At 50.0% G+C, this 23,399-nt stretch overlaps 1 protein-coding gene across 2 annotated transcripts in view; it reads left to right on the top strand.

Annotated features, from left to right (window-relative positions):
* KIF2C (kinesin family member 2C) overlaps nucleotides 1-23,399 on the top strand; it is a 1,365,901-nt gene that overhangs the window by 1,267,634 nt on the left and 74,868 nt on the right. For both annotated transcript variants that reach the window (XM_085602797.1, XM_085602796.1), the window contains one exon: nucleotides 6,260-6,383. In XM_085602797.1, the coding sequence (XP_085458923.1) occupies nucleotides 6,260-6,383 (124 nt within the window). The remainder of the gene's footprint in view (nucleotides 1-6,259; nucleotides 6,384-23,399) is intronic.

The following is a 23,399-nucleotide window of genomic DNA, read 5'->3' as shown; positions in this document are numbered from 1 at the left end:
TTTTCCATCAACGTGCCGAAGTCACACTTGAGTCCCTCTCAGAAGCTCCTCTTCATCGGAGCGGTTCTGGATTCGGCGCAGTTCCGGGTCCATCCACCGGAACAGCGGGTCCGGGATGTACAGGCCCTGATTCCCATCTTTCGGCCTCTATCCCGGGTTTCGGTCAGGCTAGTGTTGCGGCTTCTGGGGCTGATGGCCTCCTGCATCCTACTAGTGCATCACGCCAGGCGGCGCATGCGGGCTCTGCAGTGGGACCTGAAGTTTCAGTGGGCCCAGCATCACGGCAACCTGTCCGACCATGTCTTGATCTCGGAGGGTACTGCACAGCAGTTGCAGTGGTGGCTCACGGACCGCGAGTGGGTCAAGGGCAAGAGCCTCTCCCTTCCCCAACCGGAGCACGTAGTAGTGACGGATGCGTCCCTCCTGGGATGGGGTGGCCATATGGGAGAGGCGGAGATCAGAGGCCTCTGGTCTCCGGCGGAGTCTCGTCTCCACATCAACCTGTTGGAGTTGAGAGCGATCCGGCTTGCACTGAAAGCCTTCCTTCCCTCTGTCAGGGGAAGTGTCGTGCAGGTGTTCACGGACAACACCACCGCCATGTGGTACTGCAACAAACAGGGCGGGGTGGGGTCGTGGACCCTTTGTCAGGAGGCTCTGCGCCTCTGGACATGGCTGGAACACTAGGGCGTCACCCTGGTGGTTCAACATCTGGCGGGCTCTCTGAACGCCAGAGCAGACGAACTCAGCCGCCGGTGCATGATGGATCACGAATGGCGTCTGAACTCCGAAGTGGCGCAAGGCCTCTTTCAGCAGTGGGGAGAGCCTTGGTTAGATCTATTCGCCACCGAAGAGAACGCGCAATGTCAGCAGTTCTGCGCGTTGGAATTTCCAAGGCGGCACTCGCTCGGCGACGCTTTTCGTCACGAGTGGAGTTGCGGTCTGTTGTACGCCTTTCCGCCTATACCACTTCTGCCCAGAGTGCTGAAGAAGATCAGGCGCGACCGGGCCCAAGTCATCTTGGTGGCTCCGGATTGGGCACGAAGATACTGGTATCCCGAGCTACTCAGTCTGTTGACCGATCCCCCGATACGTCTGCCCCTTCGGGAGGATCTTCTGTCGCAGCAGCAGGGGACGGTCCTCCACCCGAACCTGTCCAGCCTCCACCTCCATGCGTGGAGATTGAGCGGCGGCAGTTGATGCCATTTGACTTGCCTCCTGAAGTCTGTGATATCATTCTGGCAGCCAGGCGTCCCTCCACAAAGACGGTATACGCCTGCCGGTGGAACAAATTTGTGGCATGGTGCACAGCAAAGGCTGTGGATCCCCTTTCCGCCCCTCTTTCTGAGGTTCTCCTCTTCCTTCTTTCTCTGACCCGGCAGGGCTCTGCCCTGGGCACTCTGAAAGGTTATCTTGCTGCCATCTCCGCCTTCTTGCGGCTTCCTGATCAGCCTTCTCTTTTCAAGTCCCCTGTGGTCACACGTTTTTTCAAAGGCATTACACACACGTTCCCTCCTGTCCCTTTTGTAATGCCTCAGTGGGACTTGAATCTGGTATTGACATTCCTGATGTGCGCTCCCTTCGAGCCTCTTCACAATTGCCCTCTTCGTCTTCTAACTCTAAAGACTGCTTTTCTGGTAGCCATCACCTCGGCTAGACGGGTGAGTGAGCTCCAGGCTTTATCTTCAAAGCCTCCTTTTCTGTCTGTTCATCCGGACAAGGTTGTCCTTCGGCCTCGTCCCTCCTTTCTTCCTAAAGTGGTGACTCCATTTCACCTTGGGCAGTCTGTCACCTTGCCCACCTTCTTTCCGCCTCCGCATCCTTCCAAAGAGGAAGAGAGGCTCCACCGTCTGGACCCAAAACGTGCGCTCTCCTTTTATCTGGACCGCACGAAACAGTTCCGGGTGGACGACCAGCTTTTTGTTGGGTACGTGGGCGCTAAGAAGGGGAAAGCTGTGCACAAAAGAACCATCTCTCGGTGGGTCGTTTTGTGTATAAAAATCTGCTATTCCTTGGCTAAAAAGGACCCTCCTGTTGGGCTGCGCGCCCATTCTACTCGGGCCACGGCGGCTACTACTGCCTTGGGACGGGGAGTCCCTTTGCAGGACATCTGTCAGGCGGCAACGTGGGCTTCGCTACACACGTTTGCCAGGCATTATTGCCTTGACAGCCAAGTCCGGAGGGATGGCTTCTTTGGCCGTTCTGTCCTCCAGGACTTTCTGGTGTGATCTTGGTTCGCAGACCCACCACCGGGGATGGTATTGCTTGGGTATCTATTCTAAGGTGAGGAATCTAACTAACGTGTTTCTTTCAGATGAACAAGTTTCTAACCTTCGGTAACGATGTATCTGTAAGAAACATTAGTTAGTTAGATTCCTCACCGACCCTCCCATCCTCCCCATTCTGCGAACTGACATCTAGGGTTAAGGCTATCCTTTTCAGGCCCCTAGATTTTATTTTTGGCACCAGTGTCGGTCTTTGCATGGCTCTGCGTTCCTGGCGCGGAAGGCTATGTACAAGAACTGACGTCAGCGCGCGAGGGCGGCGTCTAAGTACTCCGACGACGTCATCCCGGCGCACGACGCCGACGACGGACGCGGAGCCGCAGACGACGCCTAGCGACGCGCAAGGGGTATTGCTGACGAAAAATCTTCCGGATCCAGTCTGACGCCTGGGGATATTCTAAGGTGAGGAATCTAACTAACTAATGTTTCTTACAGATACATCGTTACCGAAGGTTAGTAACTTGTTCAATAAAGCACCAGTTTCTAAAGTTATTGCTCTTTCCACAGTTACTGGTAACTCTAGTCTCCTGCCTGAGGTATACTACATTTATTGTAATTTAAAACTTCAGGTATCAAAATGCAAAGTTGTGTGAGCTATTAGCCTTACACTGGCTGAACAAATGCCCCCTACCATAGGACTGTTACGAGTGTCTACAAATCGAAGATTGTATTTTGGTAAGTAGATGATGCACCTCATGCCTGCAACATAAAACAAGCATTTGCAATGCAATAGGTCTGGTGTTACTAAAAGTTGGAGCTATTGGCGTTGCAAATTATTGTTCGTTAGTTTTTGTATTTTTTGGTTAAAAAATATTCCAGCAGTAGCATAGGTAATTAAATAAAATCCACGTAGACCACCAGTATCACCATCGCTAACACCACCAGTACCAATACCACCACCACCACCACTACTACCACCCCCACTACAACCACCACAAGTACCATAACCACCACTACAATTACTATTACTTCTCTGTGGCGATAGTAATAATAGTGGTAGTTATGGTACTGGTGGAAAATTACTATTATAAATTACAATACCTGTTAATTTTTCAAAAGGCATTGCCATTTACAATACCAATAGCTCTAAAACTTGCAGTTGCGAGACCCATTGCATTGTAAATGCTTGTTTAGACTTTGAGGGAGTTGCACAAGGTCGATTGGTTTTTGGACTATGCTACTTGAAGTTGTCAATATCAATAGCTAACTCTGGAAAGGTAAACTCCGACTATTAATTTAGGTGTCTCTGATGGAGTCCGAACATTGTCACCTTCAATGTTCTCTTGCATGGCTTTCTCCTTACTGGACTCCTTGCAGTCTGTAACCTGTTCACACAGCGAGAGATTAAGGACTGCTAGATGGTCTTGGAGCATCCTCACATTTTTCTTCTGCTTTCAGAACGTAAGCTGGGATTGCAGCAAGACCTTCGAAAGCACCAAGATAGCAAGCGTTATTTGGTAAAGGATAGGATTTCGTTTTTTGACATATTCTTGTGGAAAGCAGCCTTCCTCAGTGTAGTTTTCTTGCTGTACTTATTCAAAGTTGTAGCCCTATTTCGTGTCATAAAGGTTTGTGCTGGTTTTAACGACAAAAAGCAAATCTATTAATGAAATTGTCCTCCTGCAGAAATCTCAAGCCACAGTTTGGAGTTGCCTTTGTGCAGCCTGCTTATTAGCAAAAGGAATATACCCAGTCACTCAAGGCCCTCTGTCTATACACCCCTCAATGTGAATCGCCGGCACAGAGCCTTCGCTAGCGACAGCGCCCCGAGGACATTAAGTGGCGTACACCCAGGTCTAGAGCTCATGCGGAAGTACTATGCTAAGTAAGGTATTCTGATGCACAAGCACTCCCGGACCCTTTTAAGTAAATTACTATATGGGTTGTAAGCTTCCGCTGTTTGGAGAGTAAGACAGCTTCCTTTCTAACTTGCTTTGCTGAAAGACCATGTCTTTAGTCAATCATCCATGAAAGGTAGCGCTGGACTGAAACGGTGAGCAAGGAAACTTCTCCAATCCTTTATGCTCATGAGAAACACAACTGCCGGCTCCTCACACTCCTTAACGCCGCTCAACAGCACTTAACTACGCACACTACTGATGCGTTTGTTGGTGCTTGACGACAGGTGGGGAGGCTGATCTGCGGCAGTTGGACGGTGGAAGACTTGGGGCAAATGGCTGTTAAAGGCAACAAGGCCATGAGGGGGAGAGTCTTGTGGTCCTTGGGCAAAGTGATGCTCCTTTTAGTTTCTTTGCTACAACGCACTGATTCAGTGTAAAGAAAAAAAACTTTAAAAAGACTTGCCTGTGGTCAAGAATGTAATTAACTTGCCTGTAAAGGTTTTTCTGTCTAAGAACCGAGGCAGCGATAGGTGGTTCAGTGCCCTCTGTGAAGGTTTTGCCAGAAGCGATCTCCATTTTTCATTTTTTTTTTTTTTTTTTACCTTAGTGGAGATCCTGTTGACCTCCACTAAATTAATAAAAATGAAAGCTAATTTTGGGGGATGTTGTGGTACAGGTTCTCAAGTATATCCCAGTATTCTTTGTACTCTTAGTATTCTGAATGTAAATGTGGCGCAGACGCCCACGTAAACTACTTATAGAATAAACAACTTGTCATTATCTCTTAGTGATCTGTTTGAGGCATTATAAATATGTGGTCATGGCGTACACCCATTACTAGGGCAATTCATTTCATTTAATGCAATTATGTAGGAGGTGCTTACAACAAAACAAATAGTCTTGATGTTCAAATATGTCTTAGTGGCCTTGAAAGAACAAAAGGCTGTTTTTAATTCAGACATGTGACATGCAACAAGGTAATTTCAGCAGAACCTGAGCTAGAATTCCAGTCTCACAGCACCTTTCTGTAATCTACTAATGGGCTATTCTTAGCTGTAATACCACAGGGACAAAAAAGTAAAGTGTGAGGAAACTGGGTGTATTATGGGTTATTGTTGTGCGACCTCACTGTGTAATACACTTACCAACCACTTTAGGTCCAGTAGGTTTAATCTGTAAAACCCTCGGCTCATCCTTGTGTGGCTGTGGCACTGAGCAAGCAAGGCTTACAAAGAGGAACACGTTGTAAGCATTTAAACAGCAACAAAACAATTGAAGTCCTCATGACACTCGAGAAATCAGACTCCAGTTTTTAAAAATAACTATTTTTTATAAGTGTTTTAGACACTAGAACAAAAATCCACCAGATGGTTTCAGAGATATAGATTTTACAAGCAATAAATCAAAGCAATTTACCTCAACCGCGAATACGTCTTGATAAAGTCACTGAATTGGACACTTAAAAGCTTTTTCAGGGAAAACCTACGTAAGTGTCCATCCAATCTGTTAGAATTTCTTGAGGCTACCAACACCAGCAGTTAGCTAGTCAAGGGGACCAGCAAAGTCCTCAAGAACTGTTACCTTCACAGAAGAAGCAGTACTCCAGCAGTTCATGTGTCATATGTTGCTCCCTGTCTTTAGGGGTCGATAGGCCTGCCAGACGGGTGACTAAACGCAAAGTTGGGCTATCAGTGCTTGGCTACTCTGAGTCTGCAATGGTGGATTGAGGGACTTGTTTTACTTGGGCGACCTCTGGGGTGACATAATCAGTGCTGCAAACCCTGATGTGCCCTTCTAACTTATTTTCTCTAGGTACCAGGGTACCATTTACTATGGACTTACAGGTATGTTAGCCTTTTCTAATTGGGTACAGCCAATTCGACCTACACTTTAGGATCAGGGTGTTGGCACAGAGGTCTGGTTAGCAGGCCTCAGTGCACTGAGTTGAAAAACAGCAGCATCAGTCAAAACTTAGGGGTGGCCATAAAAGAGGCATTTAATTACAGAAAGCAACAGCAACTCAGATTTCCATTTCAATGAACAATATTGCTTTTAATGTACTAAGAGTGAATACAAGAGCTTTCAGGCGCTGACATAGACAGCTTCTCATGTTTCCTTTTTCATACTGAAATGCAGAAAGTACCAGAATGGAAGGAGCTATTGGCAGTAACAGAGCAACCAGATTACGACCTTGAAGCTTTTGTGAACACTGCTGAGCACCTGATCCAGGCATCTTCTCGAGTTCTGGTCTCGATGGGAGGTACGTTACTGCAGTTAAATGTGAACTAAGTTGTGTTGCTTTTTTGTTTATTGGTTTCTCATTGAAGAATTAGTCATTTTGATTTCTCACACTAAAAAAAGAAGGCAATCTGTGCCATAACCAATAGTTCTTGCCATCTCTGAAATAAAAATGGTTCTCCAGTATTGGATCGTTCTTAGATTCACATGCTTGAAATCATTCGCCGTAGTCCAAGTGGGAGTCCCATGTTACAACTGGAAAGCAGTGTAATGTTGAACATTACTTGGAAAGGCTATAAAACCTTCACCTTTGTAATACATACCTATCTTTTAAAAAACTAAGCTCCAACCAATTAGGTTGCAGGACCCCCTAGAACATTATCCTCTGAGGCTTCTATCTCCCGTTGTGCGAGGGAATCTCACCTGAGCTCTACTCAGTTCAACTTTTTACTGAATTTAAGCGATTGCTGCAGTATATGTTATCACCAGTTAACATCTGCAGAAACCAATCTTAAAGCCTACAATGGCAGATTCAGCTAAATGGTATTTTCAGATCATGTGGAACTTGTGGCAGGAAGCGGCTGCATTCTGAAGACCAGCACAAGGACTCCATACACGGTCTCTACCCATCTCATCGCAAGATGTACCTGATAGAGACATCTAGCTGCGGATTCCTTAACTTTTGGATTCTCCCTTGGCTCCAGTCTGCATCTGGAAATTTTTCAGCAATACCTCTGCACGCCGGGGGACGCGCCGTATGGCTCCGCGAGGACGTTGACTCCGGTCATGACGTCAGTGGAGCCATATAAGTCCCCTCGGGCACACGGATGCCAGTTTCTTCTTTTCCACACTGTAACGTGGATCCGCAAAAGCGGTTCCTCTGGTCGTTTCTTTTTTTTTTATCTACCGCGATAACTTTGTTGTTAGTGGAACAGTGTGCCTTTTCGGTCTACAGGTTTCAAGCCTTGTGGGTGATTGACCCGCAAACTATTTGTATGTGGTGTTTAGGTACACACCACGGCACCGAGGATTGTAGCTCCTGCCAGAAGCTTAAACCGAAGTCGCTAAAGGATCGGCATTTGAAGTTGATGGCGGCGTGTGTGTCACGGTCCTCAGAGGCTTTTCAGCCTCAGTCTTCGTTCCGCGAAGAGCGTTTGTGGGGGCGATCTAGGAGCCAAAGCAGTCCTGGAGGGCGTCGTTCTCCAGAGAAGTCAAAAGGTAAGGGAAGGGTTGAAGTCCAGGCCTTCTGGGACTTAACCACGTGGAGACAACGTCTCATATGGGTCCCCCCGCTCGACAGTTGAGGAGGCTGTACGCAACTACGCGCCGCGCCACCCTGTTTCCGCGAGCCGGGGCTTAGATGGGGGAATATTTTAATTCCTTGCATTTCATCTTTGCGATCCCATCTCCCTCTGGAGCGCCTTTCAGCCCCAAGGAAGTGAGTGGGGCGCTGTCGGACGGTTTACCCTTGGTGATGGTTGAGCAGTTGGATTCCATGGATTGACTCCGGTTGATGCAGGCCGGCGCCACTTTGGTGCAGGTCCGCAGTCCTTCGGAATCTCGGAGTACAACGCCGGTCTTTGATCAGCCGACTCAGACACTGACGGTTGAGGTTGTTTCTCCTCCACCGTGTAGACGTCATACAACGTCTGATGCAGAGTAGACTATTCAAACTGAGGGGGATATACAGGTTTCAATTTCTTCTCAGGAAGAGGTTGTGGAAAAACAGCCTGTAGATTGAGGCAGCCCATTCCTGACAATGTGCCTCAGATGGAGCAGAGCTGGTTGTCTGCTCTGGGGAGGCTAGTTTCCTGGACTCTTCAACAGCTTAAGGGTTGCTTTCTCCCCCTTGCCTTGCTATGGAGGCAAGTTCCTCCTTTGCAGACCTAAGGAAAGTGACAACAGTTTTAAACTTGTCACTTTCTACGGTGTATAGGTCCACAGGCCCTTTGATTGAGGTCCTTTTTCAGGGACAGGCTGGGGAAGAACCTGTTCTTCCATTTGGAGAGGCCCTTTTTGATATTTTATTAGGTACTTGGGCCAGGCCTGAGTCGGGGACCTCAATGGACCGAGATATTGCACATAGATACCTGCCTGCACCCGGAGACCCAGTTTGTCTTCTTAGACACCCTTCCACCTGTAGCTTGATGACTCTGGTTGTGATGACTTCACAGGTTGTAGATTCTGCTCCTAACACTCCAGTAGGTAAGGAGTTTAGGAGTCATGATGCATGTGGTAAACACATCTTTACTTCGGCAAGCTCAGCCTTGAGATCCATAAAGACCTCTTTTATTCTGAGGTGTTGTTCATGCTTTATGGGATTCGCTACAGAATGTGTTGCCATCTCTTCCAGATAACCTCCACTCGGCGATTGATGTTTTGATTTAAGATAGTCAGCAGGCTGCTAAGCTTACTAGAAGGTGTGGAATGGGCACAACTGACTCTGTGGGTCAAGCCATGGCATTGGCAGTGGCATTAAGGCTTTGGGCTTGGTTGGCAACTTTGGGTTTCTCAGTGGCTCTCCAGTTGACTTTGGTCAACTTGCCATTTGATGGAGCCCACCTTTTTGAGAGTCAAGCTGATGCAGCGATATGATGCTTCCGTGACTGTAGGAGAGTAGGATCTGCACTTATGTTGCCCCCACTTTTTTTCTGATATATACACTGGTTTCTGACTATAGTCTGGCTGGGTCCCTGCTAATCTGGGCTCCAGTCTCACTGATCTCGCTAAACAACTTGGTGTGCATATTAGATGCATAGTGATTGGATACTGTGGTGCCTTATGAGCCCCTAGTATATGGTACCTTAGGTACCTAGGGCATTGGTGCTTCACAGGCCTACCAGGGGCTGCAGCATGTATTATGCCACCTGTAGGAAGGTGGATATCTGACTATGGTTACCCCCAACTTTTTGCCTAGTGTCTAGCTGGTTTTTCGACTTAGTTGGCCTGAGATCCTGCCATTCAGGGTCTCAGGCTGTCTGCTCTCTCTTTAAAATGGATTCCATGTACCCTAGGTACATTCCCAATTGGTAAGGATCACCTTATTGGACCCTGTACAGTGTACCCTAGGTACCCAGGGCATAGGTGTACCCTAGGCCTCCCAGGGGCTGCAGCATGTATTATGCCACCCCTGGTCTGGCCTTCCAATCAGACACAACTGGCTGATCCCTCAGCTGGGGCAAGGTCGTGTAATCACCCCTTGCTTAGGTGTAGTATTCCTATACCTACCTTATATATAGACACATGTGTACCTATCAGTCACTCCTATGGCAGGCCTTAACAATCCTGGAGGCAGAGTGCTTGGTAACATGTGAGATGGTGCTCTAGCATGAGCTGAGCCTGTCTGCAGCTTTCGGAACCATGTCCTTATAGCTGTTCTATGATATAGCCTACCATATACTCTTAAAGTGCCTTATAATCTTAAACGGTTATGGTAACTATGGTTGGGCTGTATCAAAACATGTCGTGTAAGGTGTCTAACACTTTGGAATAATACCCCCATACCATTTCTGGTGATGAGGATATTATTCCTCCCTTCTAGAGGGAGAGACATGTTAAAATCCTACTTTGCTGTGTAACCTCTGACCAAAGCCTCAGCATCACAAAATGGATGCTGCTGCCACAGACACAAGTCTGACCTCCTGCTGCTGGGAGTGATCCCAGCCAGGGAGGCCTGGACAATAGGTTTCCTGCTTGGGGAGGTGCTAGCACCTCCCCAGACAGCCTTTAGTGTATTGGGGCAGGGTGGGCTGAAAGGAATGAGACATGCCTGGGGCACACAAGGTGTTCCTTGCATAGTCCAGTTCAAACCGGTGCTGGGGCACTCCAGCCCCAGCTCTGGCGCGAAACTGGACAAAGGGAAGTGGGTGTAACCACCCCCTCCCAGGTCCCACCCATAAGGCGTGACCTAGCAGGTAGCCCCAGCCCCCCAGATTAGTATAAGAGTGGGAGTTGGGCCTCAAGACTTTAGATTATCCTGAACCTGCAAAACTGAACAGAAACTCTGGACCTTCGACATTCGACGAAAGAAGAAGACTGAAGAATCTCCCTTGTAGCCAAGGAGTGGCTACCCTGTGCAAACAGGCACCATCAAGTGACGACCCTTTGCTTTGTGAAACGTTCGACGAGGAACCGACTGCAGAGCCCGACCAGAGCCTTGATTTCCAGACTTCTCCGACCCTCATCCACATCTGCAGCAGAGCCGAGATCCGTGGAGGCGACGAGCGACGTGGGACCGGCTACCTGGGAAAAGTGGCTAGTAACTTACAGCGCAGCTTCTGAGGTACCCTCGAAGTTGTGCACCGGGGATTGAGAAGCCCCAACCCCAAGCACCATCTGCACCGAAGACCAGCCCCCCACACTCCACGAGTCCTGCGTGGGGCCCTTCAGCATTTTCCTGCTTGCCGCGTCTGTCCGGTTGCTTGCCCGCTGGCTAGTGGCCTTTGTGACGACGCTCCCTAAAATCTTCTGCGCTGGTTTGGCTCCTCCAGACTGGCTCCCGCTTCTCTGCAAAGAAGAAGCACCCCAGACCTTCCTGGTCTGCACCAGAAGCAAGTCCCTTGCTCTTCGTGGGTTCCGCTTGCCAAGGCTTGGTGAGTCCTAGTCCAACTTCGACGCCGCCGACAGCAAGAGCCTTCGTGGGACAGCTCGCCTCCTGGTCCTGGTCGTCCTCGACGCTTCCTGGTCCTCCTGGCTCCAGCGACAAGCTTCACCTTCCCCTGCAACTCTTCACGACATCGCCTGGTTCCTTCCTGGTTCCACGTGGTCACTGGCTAGTGACCTTGACTCTGTCCCCTCTGCTTGCAGGTTTCTTCTCTTCTTGATCCCAGGCTTGGGATCCACCGGACACTCTCCCCTGACTGCCTGTCAGCATCTTTCTTCAGGCATCCATAGGAGTCGACGACGAAAACGACGCATCTTCACCCCTATGCACCCGCAGCCTGTGGGCTAGGTAACTTGGGTACTCCGGTGCTCATCAGGATAGTGACTATCCTAGTGTCTAGTTTTCAAGTCTCAACTTCCTAGCTACTCCGGAAGTGTCCTAAATCTATCTATTTCTAAACTGTAACATTGCTATTGACTTTTACGCATTACGCGTGAGTGTTTCCACTCTGCACACGAATCCCGTGGGCCTCCCACTCCCTAACTAACGCTAGTGTAGTGTAGCCCCAGCGATTCCCTAGGCCTAGGCCTATTCTATTTCCGTGACAGTGGTTCTTATACCACTTATTTAGTATATGGTTTGCGTGGCCCCTAGGGCCTAACTGTATTACTTACCTGTGTGACTTACTGTATGCATTAATAAGACTGTGTTGTACTTACCTCTAAACTCATAAAGAGTGCTGAGGGTTTGCCTAGAATAAATACACTTTATTTTATATATATATCTGTTGTGGTGTCCTTTCATTTGGTATTCAAGGGATTATATATGGTATCACAGCTGGCTTCACATGCCATTCAGAGTTTAGCCTAAGACTGCTCTTGTCCATGCTACCACTAGGATAGCTGGTCTATAAGGTTGACTTTACAACCAATCACCATAAGGGTATTTGGACTGATATAAGGTGTACACTATAACTAGTGACATCATACATCAGGCCAACTTCTCACATTGGTGAGCAGCGGTTGGGATCTGAGCTTGCTGTTGTAATACCATTGTAATCTTGAGATACTAAATTAAAAGATCACACAGATATTGTCTAGGTACATATAACATAGATTATTATACTTAAGTCCTACTGGACTTTGTAGTTGTAGGTTGAAGGGAGTAACACACCCTGACTACAACTACTAGAGAGGTTTAGTAGATACAACTAGTGTAGGTAGGTGCACACACCACACCCTCACTAGATCATGTCTCTGAGAGTAGATCAAGTAGATGCTCTCTCAGGAGGATCAGGTCTGCAAAAGATCCCCTCTAGATATGATACCTTAACATTCCAGGAGATGAGACACTTGTGTACCTCCAGAGGAATAAAACAGGGTTCAAACCCTACCCTTAGACAGCTAGTGGAGCTTCTGGAGGCCTATGATGCTGAAAGAGCTGCCAGGGATGGTGCCATAGCTGTAGATAGGGGTCTACCCACCACAGATGAGTCAGATGGGACTTCAGAGGAAGAGGTAGACAGCCAGGGCCAAGTAGGAAGACTTAGCCAGGCTAACCTAAGCTTACATGGGAGTTTGCATGGGGTCCCCCCATACAGACCCCCAAGTAGGCTTTCACAGAGAAGCAGGAGGGACAGATCCCCTTCAAGGGAATCCATCCACTCCCATGTCTCTAGCATCTCTAATGCTTCCTCTCACAGGGGAATGACTTCACCTGAGAGAAAGGAGCATAAAGCCAGAATGAGGGAAGCTAATCTGAGGATTCAGAGGGAAGAAATTGCCCTTGCCAAAGAGAAGCTTGCTCTGGCTAGAGAGCAAAAATTGTGTGGGTCAGAACCCACTGGTGGCAGCAACATTCCTAGAGATAGGGATAGGTCTTATGACCATAGAAACCTAAGCAAGATAGTCCCCCCATATCAGAATGGGGATGACATCCACAAATGGATGACTGCTTTGGAGAGGGCCTGCAAAGTACAGCAGGTACCCCAAAGTCAGTGGGCAGCTATCTTGTGGCTCTCCTTTTCTGACAAAGGTAGAGACAAGCTCCTCACAGTCAGTGATGAGGATGCAAACAATTACAAAGTCCTGAAGAGTGCTCTGATAGATGGGTTTGGCTTAACCACTGAGCAATATAGGTTGTTGTTCAGAGACACCCAGAAGACACAGACACAGGACTGGTCTGATTTTGTGGATTGTGCCACTAAGGCTTTGGAAGGTTGGTTAAATGGCAGCAAGGTGCAGGACTATACAGGATTGTACAACTTGATTATGAGGGAGCAGATCCTTAGTAATTGTCAAAACCAGCTTCTCCATCAACACCTGGTAGACTCAGATTTGACCTCTCCCCAAGAATTGGGAAAGAGGGCAGATAAATGGGTCAGGACCAGGATTAGGCCTAAAAATCAGGGTGGTGACCAAAAGAAAGATACCACCAAGCCTCAAGAGAAGGGTGGGGATAAAGCAAAAGAGAAATCTTCCTCAGGGCCCCAAAACTCCACACAGGGTGGTGGGTCCCAAGCTCCCTCCTCTACCACTGTTAAAAAGCCTTACTGCCATGTGTGTAAAACACCTGGGCATTGGAAAACTGACAGCAGTTGTCCACAGGCTAAAAACAAAACTGTTCCTTCAACTACTCCTGTCACACCACCTATTACTGTCAGCAGTAATCCCCCAGGTGGTGGGAGTGCCCCCAAAAATTTGGTTGGGTTTTCTTGGGGAACACAGGGGGATCCTGGCTTAGCCAATTCCCCTGCAGCAGCTACTCTTGTCTGTGATGGTGGCATGGGGTTTGCCAACTTCACTGCCTGTCCCAACACTTTGGGTAGGTACAGACAGGAACCCTACATCAATGGTAGAAAAGCTGAGGCCTACAGAGACACTGGAGCTAGCATCACTATGGTGGCCCATAGGCTAGTTCCCTCTGAGCAGCTTTTGCCTGGTTTCTCATACCAGGTAACTAACATTGATGGCAAACAGAACAGTCATCCCATGGCAGAGGTATGTCTCAGCTGGGGAGGTGTCACTGGCCCTAAAAGGGTGGCAGTGTCTCCAACCTTGCCTGTGGACTGCTTACTGGGGAATGACTTAGAACTCTCAGCTTGGGCTGGAGTTGAACAAGACACCCATTCCAAAATGGTAGGCCTTTCCAAAAAGGGTAGTGGGGTTGTGCCAGTCACAACCCCTGTCCAAGTAGCTTTCCTCCCTGAAAGGGTTGGAAGGGCAGTGGTAGCCACAGCCCAGGCACAGACAGACTTCCCTGTAGAAATTGGCAGAGCTGTGACAGTCACAGCTCAAACACAAACTGAGTGCCTTCCTGAAAAGGTTGGCAAGGCTGTAATGGTCTCAGCCCACACTCAGACTGATATAGGTGTAGTGAAGCCTGAAACTATGGATCACTCCACACAAACAGAGAGTAGTGGGGAGGAAGAAAAGTCTCCCTCTCCCCAGACATTAGGAAAAGGTCAGCCTCCTCAGGGATCTGACCTCACCCCTTGTGAAGGAACTGCCCCAGAGGTAGCCAGGCCTGGCCTGGCAGAGCCTCTGATGTCAGTGGCCCCTTCCAAGGTGGGACCCAGTCTGGTGCAGGTAGCCTGCCTCTCTCTACCCTGCCTCAGTCAGCCCAGGGCTGCAGAGGTCAGGGAGGCCAGTGGACCCCAAGAGGGCCCCTGTCCCCAAGAACCCCCCCTTCAAAAGAATGAGGATTGCCTGGTTAGTTGCCCTAGCCAGGTGATGGGTAAAAACATTCCTGAGGGATCCCCTTCACAGGTAGTTAGGGACCTCCCCCAGAGGGATTCTGTTGGGCACAGGCAAACCTGGGACCTTAGGGCCCCAAACCTGACCTGTCCCTCCAGTAAGCCCACAAAAGGGACCCAGCCTCCAGCTTTAGGTAGCCAGAGGCTGACCCTGAGAGCACAGTGCAACTCAGTTAGAGAAAGAAAGGCATCCATGGTGGAGGATGATTGGAGGAAGCTGAGGCCTCACTTTGAGGACACTCACTTCAGTACTCCATCTCAACACCAGCCTTTTTCTTTGCAAAGACACACCAAAGGTAGAGATTCCCTATGGTGGAGACCCTATGATATCTTTAGGATGAGGGATTGCTTAGTGGACCATGAGACAGGGGGTAACCATGCCAGTGCTGGTTCTTCCTTATATGGCCACTCAGGCAATAGAGGCTTACCTTGTAAAGGCCAGCCTTATCTCCTTTCGTTTGGGGGGGGGTTGTGTAGGAAGGTGGATATCTGACTATGGTTACCCCCAACTTTTTGCCTAGTGTCTAGCTGGTTTTTCGACTTAGTTGGCCTGAGATCCTGCCATTCAGGGTCTCAGGCTGTCTGCTCTCTCTTTAAAATGGATTCCATGTACCCTAGGTACATTCCCAATTGGTAAGGATCACCTTATTGGACCCTGTACAGTGTACCCTAGGTACCCAGGGCATAGGTGTACCCTAGGCCTCCCAGGGGCTGCAGCATGTATTATGCCACCCCTGGTCTGGCCTTCCAATCAGACACAACTGGCTGATCCCTCAGCTGGGGCAAGGTCGTGTAATCACCCCTTGCTTAGGTGTAGTATTCCTATACCTACCTTATATATAGACACATGTGTACCTATCAGTCACTCCTATGGCAGGCCTTAACAATCCTGGAGGCAGAGTGCTTGGTAACATGTGAGATGGTGCTCTAGCATGAGCTGAGCCTGTCTGCAGCTTTCGGAACCATGTCCTTATAGCTGTTCTATGATATAGCCTACCATATACTCTTAAAGTGCCTTATAATCTTAAACGGTTATGGTAACTATGGTTGGGCTGTATCAAAACATGTCGTGTAAGGTGTCTAACACTTTGGAATAATACCCCCATACCATTTCTGGTGATGAGGATATTATTCCTCCCTTCTAGAGGGAGAGACATGTTAAAATCCTACTTTGCTGTGTAACCTCTGACCAAAGCCTCAGCATCACAAAATGGATGCTGCTGCCACAGACACAAGTCTGACCTCCTGCTGCTGGGAGTGATCCCAGCCAGGGAGGCCTGGACAATAGGTTTCCTGCTTGGGGAGGTGCTAGCACCTCCCCAGACAGCCTTTAGTGTATTGGGGCAGGGTGGGCTGAAAGGAATGAGACATGCCTGGGGCACACAAGGTGTTCCTTGCATAGTCCAGTTCAAACCGGTGCTGGGGCACTCCAGCCCCAGCTCTGGCGCGAAACTGGACAAAGGGAAGTGGGTGTAACCACCCCCTCCCAGGTCCCACCCATAAGGCGTGACCTAGCAGGTAGCCCCAGCCCCCCAGATTAGTATAAGAGTGGGAGTTGGGCCTCAAGACTTTAGATTATCCTGAACCTGCAAAACTGAACAGAAACTCTGGACCTTCGACATTCGACGAAAGAAGAAGACTGAAGAATCTCCCTTGTAGCCAAGGAGTGGCTACCCTGTGCAAACAGGCACCATCAAGTGACGACCCTTTGCTTTGTGAAACGTTCGACGAGGAACCGACTGCAGAGCCCGACCAGAGCCTTGATTTCCAGACTTCTCCGACCCTCATCCACATCTGCAGCAGAGCCGAGATCCGTGGAGGCGACGAGCGACGTGGGACCGGCTACCTGGGAAAAGTGGCTAGTAACTTACAGCGCAGCTTCTGAGGTACCCTCGAAGTTGTGCACCGGGGATTGAGAAGCCCCAACCCCAAGCACCATCTGCACCGAAGACCAGCCCCCCACACTCCACGAGTCCTGCGTGGGGCCCTTCAGCATTTTCCTGCTTGCCGCGTCTGTCCGGTTGCTTGCCCGCTGGCTAGTGGCCTTTGTGACGACGCTCCCTAAAATCTTCTGCGCTGGTTTGGCTCCTCCAGACTGGCTCCCGCTTCTCTGCAAAGAAGAAGCACCCCAGACCTTCCTGGTCTGCACCAGAAGCAAGTCCCTTGCTCTTCGTGGGTTCCGCTTGCCAAGGCTTGGTGAGTCCTAGTCCAACTTCGACGCCGCCGACAGCAAGAGCCTTCGTGGGACAGCTCGCCTCCTGGTCCTGGTCGTCCTCGACGCTTCCTGGTCCTCCTGGCTCCAGCGACAAGCTTCACCTTCCCCTGCAACTCTTCACGACATCGCCTGGTTCCTTCCTGGTTCCACGTGGTCACTGGCTAGTGACCTTGACTCTGTCCCCTCTGCTTGCAGGTTTCTTCTCTTCTTGATCCCAGGCTTGGGATCCACCGGACACTCTCCCCTGACTGCCTGTCAGCATCTTTCTTCAGGCATCCATAGGAGTCGACGACGAAAACGACGCATCTTCACCCCTATGCACCCGCAGCCTGTGGGCTAGGTAACTTGGGTACTCCGGTGCTCATCAGGATAGTGACTATCCTAGTGTCTAGTTTTCAAGTCTCAACTTCCTAGCTACTCCGGAAGTGTCCTAAATCTATCTATTTCTAAACTGTAACATTGCTATTGACTTTTACGCATTACGCGTGAGTGTTTCCACTCTGCACACGAATCCCGTGGGCCTCCCACTCCCTAACTAACGCTAGTGTAGTGTAGCCCCAGCGATTCCCTAGGCCTAGGCCTATTCTATTTCCGTGACAGTGGTTCTTATACCACTTATTTAGTATATGGTTTGCGTGGCCCCTAGGGCCTAACTGTATTACTTACCTGTGTGACTTACTGTATGCATTAATAAGACTGTGTTGTACTTACCTCTAAACTCATAAAGAGTGCTGAGGGTTTGCCTAGAATAAATACACTTTATTTTATATATATATCTGTTGTGGTGTCCTTTCATTTGGTATTCAAGGGATTATATATGGTATCACAGCTGGCTTCACATGCCATTCAGAGTTTAGCCTAAGACTGCTCTTGTCCATGCTACCACTAGGATAGCTGGTCTATAAGGTTGACTTTACAACCAATCACCATAAGGGTATTTGGACTGATATAAGGTGTACACTATAACTAGTGACATCATACATCAGGCCAACTTCTCACACCACCCCTGGGAAGCATTCACAATCTGACACCACAGGCCTGCTACTGCAGCCTGTGTGAGGTAGTGTTAGCACTCCTCACTGAGGTATAGGTTCCTATATCTCACCATACACACACATATAAACCTATCAGTCACCCCTCTAGCAGGCCCTAACAATCCTGAGGGCAGGGTGCTTGGTTTACTATGTGAGGGGGTGCTTCTGCCTGAGCAGGACCCCTCTGCAGCTAGCAGTCTATTCTCTACTGCTGTTTGTGGATGCGGTTAAACCATATACTCTTAAGTGCATTATAACCTCGCGGTAAATGCTAACTTTGGAATGACTGCATCAAAACATGTCGTGTTTGGTGTCAAACAACTTGGAATCCTACCCCCACACCAGTAACTGGTGTGGGAGTAGGATCCCACCCTTCTAGTGGGGACGACATGTACCCACTGTACTACACGGTAGAAATCTTCTAGAGCCCTGGCATCACAAAATGGATGCCACCAGCACAGACACCGGGCTGCCCTCCTGCTGCTGACCGAAACTCGCAGTGGAGGGAGCCCAACAAAGGGTTTCCTGTCACAGGGAGGTGTCACCACCTCCCAGACAGGAGTTAGTGTATTGGAGCTGGGTGGGTGCACTCTTAGAGTGCTTTGAAGTCCTGCACTGGGGGAGCAGTAGGCTCCTCTGTGCATATGCCAGCTCAAACCGGTTCAGGGGCTACCTGCCCCTGCTCTGGCGTGAAACTGAACAAAGGGAAGTGGATGTAACCACCCACTACCCTGACCCTCCTAGAGGAGTGGTCATAGAGCTAGTCCCTCCCCTATCTTCACTATAAGATACCAAACATTGCCAATGCAACTTAGATTACACCTGGACGACGCTCTAAAAAGAAGAAGCCTGGCCCTTCGACGTTCCACTATCTCTGGAAGACTGAAGAATCTCCCTTGGAGTCAAGGAGTGACTCCCCTGCTTGGCAGGCACCAAAACTCTTCGACAACGGTTGCAAACTTCACGCTCCCGCCGGAGTCCGAAGTTCCTGCGTCCCCTGAAGCGGATTTCCTGACCTCTCGACGGCCATTTTGAGTCCCCAGCGAAGCTGTGGCATCTGGATCCCACGAGTGACGAGGAACAGCAATACCAGGGAACCGTGCACTGATTTCGAGTGCAAGCCCTAATCTACATTCAACGAACTTGTGCTTTGGACCATTTGTTGTCCAAGTCCCTAGCAGGTCTAGTACTAAACATCAGCGGCCAACCCCGTCCTGAGTGACCGTGGGCTCCTGTGAAACTTTTCCTGCAAAGGCGTCTTCGCGGTTACTTGCCCGTTGGCTAGTAACTCGCCCGAAGACTTTCACATCGACTTCAAGGGCTCGCCTGGTTGCTCTGGGCCTGCCCTCACTTACCCTCGCTGGGTAAGTCCATCAGACCTTGCTGGTCTGCACCATTGACAATCTTCACTCCACACGAGACTTGCAGTTGCCAAGGCTTGTTGGCTCCAATCCGGGTGCCGACACCGTCGACAGCTGCAGACGTCGTGGGACCCTCCGAATCCAGCTGCTGGTCATCGTCTATCCCTCCAGGACCTCGTGAGCGAAGAGACAAAACACCATCATCGACCTGAAGAGACGCGACAGCTGTGGTCATCCATCTTGCTGGCCACCGGTCACTGGCAAGTGACTTTGAACTCTGTCCCCTCAATTTCTAGGTCTTCTGCAACTCCAATCCATCTTCGGATTCCAGCGGACACCTCTCCAGTCGTCACAAGCAGCAAGTCTTCAGTGATCTCCATTAAAAACAGCATCGCGACCCGACACCAAAGGACACCTATGCACCCGGCTTCCCTGGGTGAGGTTACTCGTGCACTCCAGTGCCAAAGTGTGTGTTGGCCCTCGAAATACTTACCCTGTAAGTTGCTTGCTTGTTGACTTTTGCGAAGTGCCCTAAAACTGTAAATTACAAACCGCGACATTTGCCATTGAAACATGTAGGAAACCTGCGTGTGTGTTTAGACACTGCATGCGTCTCCTGTGGGCTGACTACTTACCTGCTAACACTGCAGAAGTGAAGCCCCAGCAATTCCCGAGGCCCTAGGCCTCTTCATTTTGCAAGTCGAGTTTGTTATACCATTTTTTTAGTATATGGTCTGGTACGCCCCTAGGGCTACAGCCATATTTGTGCTTAATTTATTGAGAACTGTTGATCTTTTGAATGTTTACCTGGCTCTAATCTCATAAAGAGATTAGTAGAGTATATTTAGAAATAAATACATATATATTTGATATATATACCTGTGTGGTGTCTTTTCATTTGGTTATTCAAGAGATTATAAGGTAAAACAAGCTGCTTTACATTACTCAGAGACTTAGCCTGAAGGCTGCTCTCCACAGCTACCACTAGGATAGCTTTCTTTAAAGGTTGTCTTAAACCTATCTACCACAAGAGTCGAATTGGACTGGTGCAAGGTGGCCACTATAACTAGTGACCAGCATATGCCAGGCCAACTTCTCACAGTGACGGATAGCGGTCTTCAGAATCCTAGCTTTTCATGGTAACTTGCTTCAATTTCTTTATAAGTGAGTGACCTCTTAGTGTCCTGTAAGGGCAGATGTTTAGTTCTCAGTACAATTTCTTCCTTGTTTACGATTGGTTTGGATAACTGCGGGATTTTTGCCTTTGCCTCTGAGGAGGAGCTTTGTGCTCAAGATATTGTTCAGAGAGATTTGTCTTCTTGTATGGAAGATTCTCTTACACAAGCTTCTTTGAAGCAGTTCAGTATGTTAAAAAGTGCATGGTTTTGACCTTTCGTTGTCTCTCATAGATACATGTTGGTATGCAATTGGTAAGTCTGGTATCTGATCGAGACTACTAGCCGCAGATACCTTCATGTAGAATTATCCCCAGGCGTGAGACTGGATCCGGAAACTTTTTGCCACAGCATCCTGCGCACTGGGGGCGGAGCGACCTCACACAACTCCGCCCAGGCGTCCGCGCACGTGACGTCATGGAGGTCACATAAGACCTGCCCCGGCGCGCCTACATCAGTTTTTTCCTTTTCCGTGTGCAACGCGGATCCAATCCTTGCTACGGGCCTGTTAGGGCCCCTTTTTCTTCCATTTCTTTTGGTGGAACAGTGTGCGAATGCCTTCGGGCTTTAAAACTTGCACGTCTTGTGGGCGTCTTATGTCGGCGACGGACCCTCCCCTCATTTGTATGTGGTGTTTGGGGGAGGATCATGGCACCACAGATTGTACGGCGTGCCAACAGTTGAAGCCGAAGTCGCGGTGGGAGCGCCGGATGAAACGTCTCTCGGCGCGTCTCTCCAGGTCGACGTCCTCCCCTCTGTTTGCTTCGGCAGATGGCTTCAGATGCGGCCGTGGTCGTCGTCCTCGCCCTTCTCCGATGTCACGTGAGCGTTGCTCCCCGGTGGGTAAGTGTCGCAGTTTGTCCCCGGGGGCTGGTTTCCGGCCTACCGGGGGCGTGGACTCTCCGCGGGTGATGTGGCCCATCCACCGTTTCCCAGTGTTGGGGCGTCGAGAGTCCAAATGGAGACATACGTGGTGGCTTTTCAGGCCTCACTGGCGTCTCCTCCTCCTTCCCCTCCTGGGGCATCAGCGGATCCCTTGCCTTGCGCAGGGCCCTCTGTGGCACCGCCGGTGGCTCCGGCCCCAGAGCAGACTGGTTCGGATCCAGGCTTAGAGGATGTGGTGCTGTTGGGGTGCGGCTCCTCTGGGGCACCTCCTTCAGGTCACGGTGTGTCTGCCTCGCCGCAAACTCCCGCGGGGGTCCCTGTGGTGTCGCGGGAGGTCGCCGGGGCTCGGGGTCGCATCCCCCGAGCCCCTCTCGGTCCTTTGACAAAGTGGTCCTGTCTAAGGCCGAGGTGACCCCGCTACGGTGCCGGCAGCAGCTGGACCATGCGGAGCCACACGGGTCGGTGGACCCTCCTCGTCCCGATTCGGGTCGCGGCCGAGGGAAGACCCCTCGTCACTCTCCGGGCCCCTCTCGTCCCTCCCCACAGGCGGCTGCCTCATCGGAGGGCTCGTCGGCGCCGCCACATGGGTTGCCGAGCTTTCTTCGCCTCATTATGGGCCGCGACTGGCGGAGGGCTTCATGCCACTCCCCAGGCCCGTCTCGTTCCCCCACGCAGGTGGCTGCCTTGGCGGGTGTCAGGTCGGCGTCATTCCGGCGCCGCCCCGGGCCGGTGCACCTCCAGCTCTAATCCGGTCTCTGGTGCGGGGTGACTTGGAGGTACCTTGTCCGGTGACGCTGACTGGTGCCGACGTCCTACCTCAAGCAGCGGACTCTACGGCTCCGCGCAGGGGGCGTATGTGAGAAGTTGGCCTGATGTATGATGTCACTAGTTCTAGTGTACACCTTATATCAGTCCAAATACCCTTATGGTCATTGGTTGTAAAGTCAACCTTATAGACCAGCTATCCTAGTGGTAGCATGGACAAGAGCAGTCTTAGGCTAAACTCTGAATGGCATGTGAAGCCAGCTGTGATACCATATATAATCCCTTGAATACCAAATGAAAGGACACCACAACAAATATATATATAAAATAAAGTGTATTTATTCTAGTCAAACCCTCAGCACTCTTGATTAGAGGTAAGTACAACACAGTCTTATTTAAGCATACATTAAGTCACACAGGTAAGTAATACAGTTAGGCCCTAGGGGCCACGCAAACCATATACTAAGTAAGTGGTATAAGGACCACTGTCACGGAAATAGGTTAGGCCTAGGCCTAGGGAATCGCTGGGGCTACACTACACTAGCAACAGTTAGGAAGTGGGAGGCCCACGGGATTCGGGTGCAGAGTGGAAACACTCACGCGTAATGTGTAAAAGTCGATAGAAATAGTAGTGGTTAGCAATTAACAGTTTAAGGACACTTCTAAAGCAGCTAGAGAGTCGAGATTCGGAAACTAGACCCTAGGATAGTCACTACCCTTGTAAGCACCGAAGTACCCAAGTTACCTAGCCCACAGGCTGCGGGTGCATAGGTGTGAACTTGCGTCGGGTTTCGTCGTGGACTTCTATGGATGCCTGAAGGAAAGTTGCTGACAGGCAGTCAGTGAAGAGTGTCCGGTGGATCCCAAGGCTGGGATCAAGAAGAGAGGAGACCTGCAAGCAGAAGGGAACAGAGTCAAGGTCACTAGCCAGTGACCACGTGGAACCAGGAAGGAACCAGGCGATGTCGTGAAGATTGCAGGTGAAGGTGAAGCTTGTCGCTGCAGCCACGAGGACCAGGGAACGTCGAGGACGACCAGGACCAGGAGGCGAGCTGTCCCACGAAGGCTCTTGCTGTCGGCGGTGTCGAAGTTGGACTAGGACTCACCAAGCCTTGGCAAGCGGAACCCACGAAGAACGGAGGACTTGCTTCTGGTGCAGACCAGGAAGGTCTGGGGTGCTTCTCTCTTGCAAGGAAGCGGGAGCCAGTCTGGAGGAGCCAAACCAGCGGTGAAGATTTCTGGATGC

Source organism: Triturus cristatus, chromosome 4_2 (assembly GCF_964204655.1).
Source record: "Triturus cristatus chromosome 4_2, aTriCri1.1, whole genome shotgun sequence".
In the NCBI taxonomy this organism is placed as follows: Eukaryota; Metazoa; Chordata; class Amphibia; order Caudata; family Salamandridae; genus Triturus; species Triturus cristatus.
Note: the sequence above shows the minus strand (reverse complement) of the source record. Positions and strands in the feature narration are given on the sequence as shown.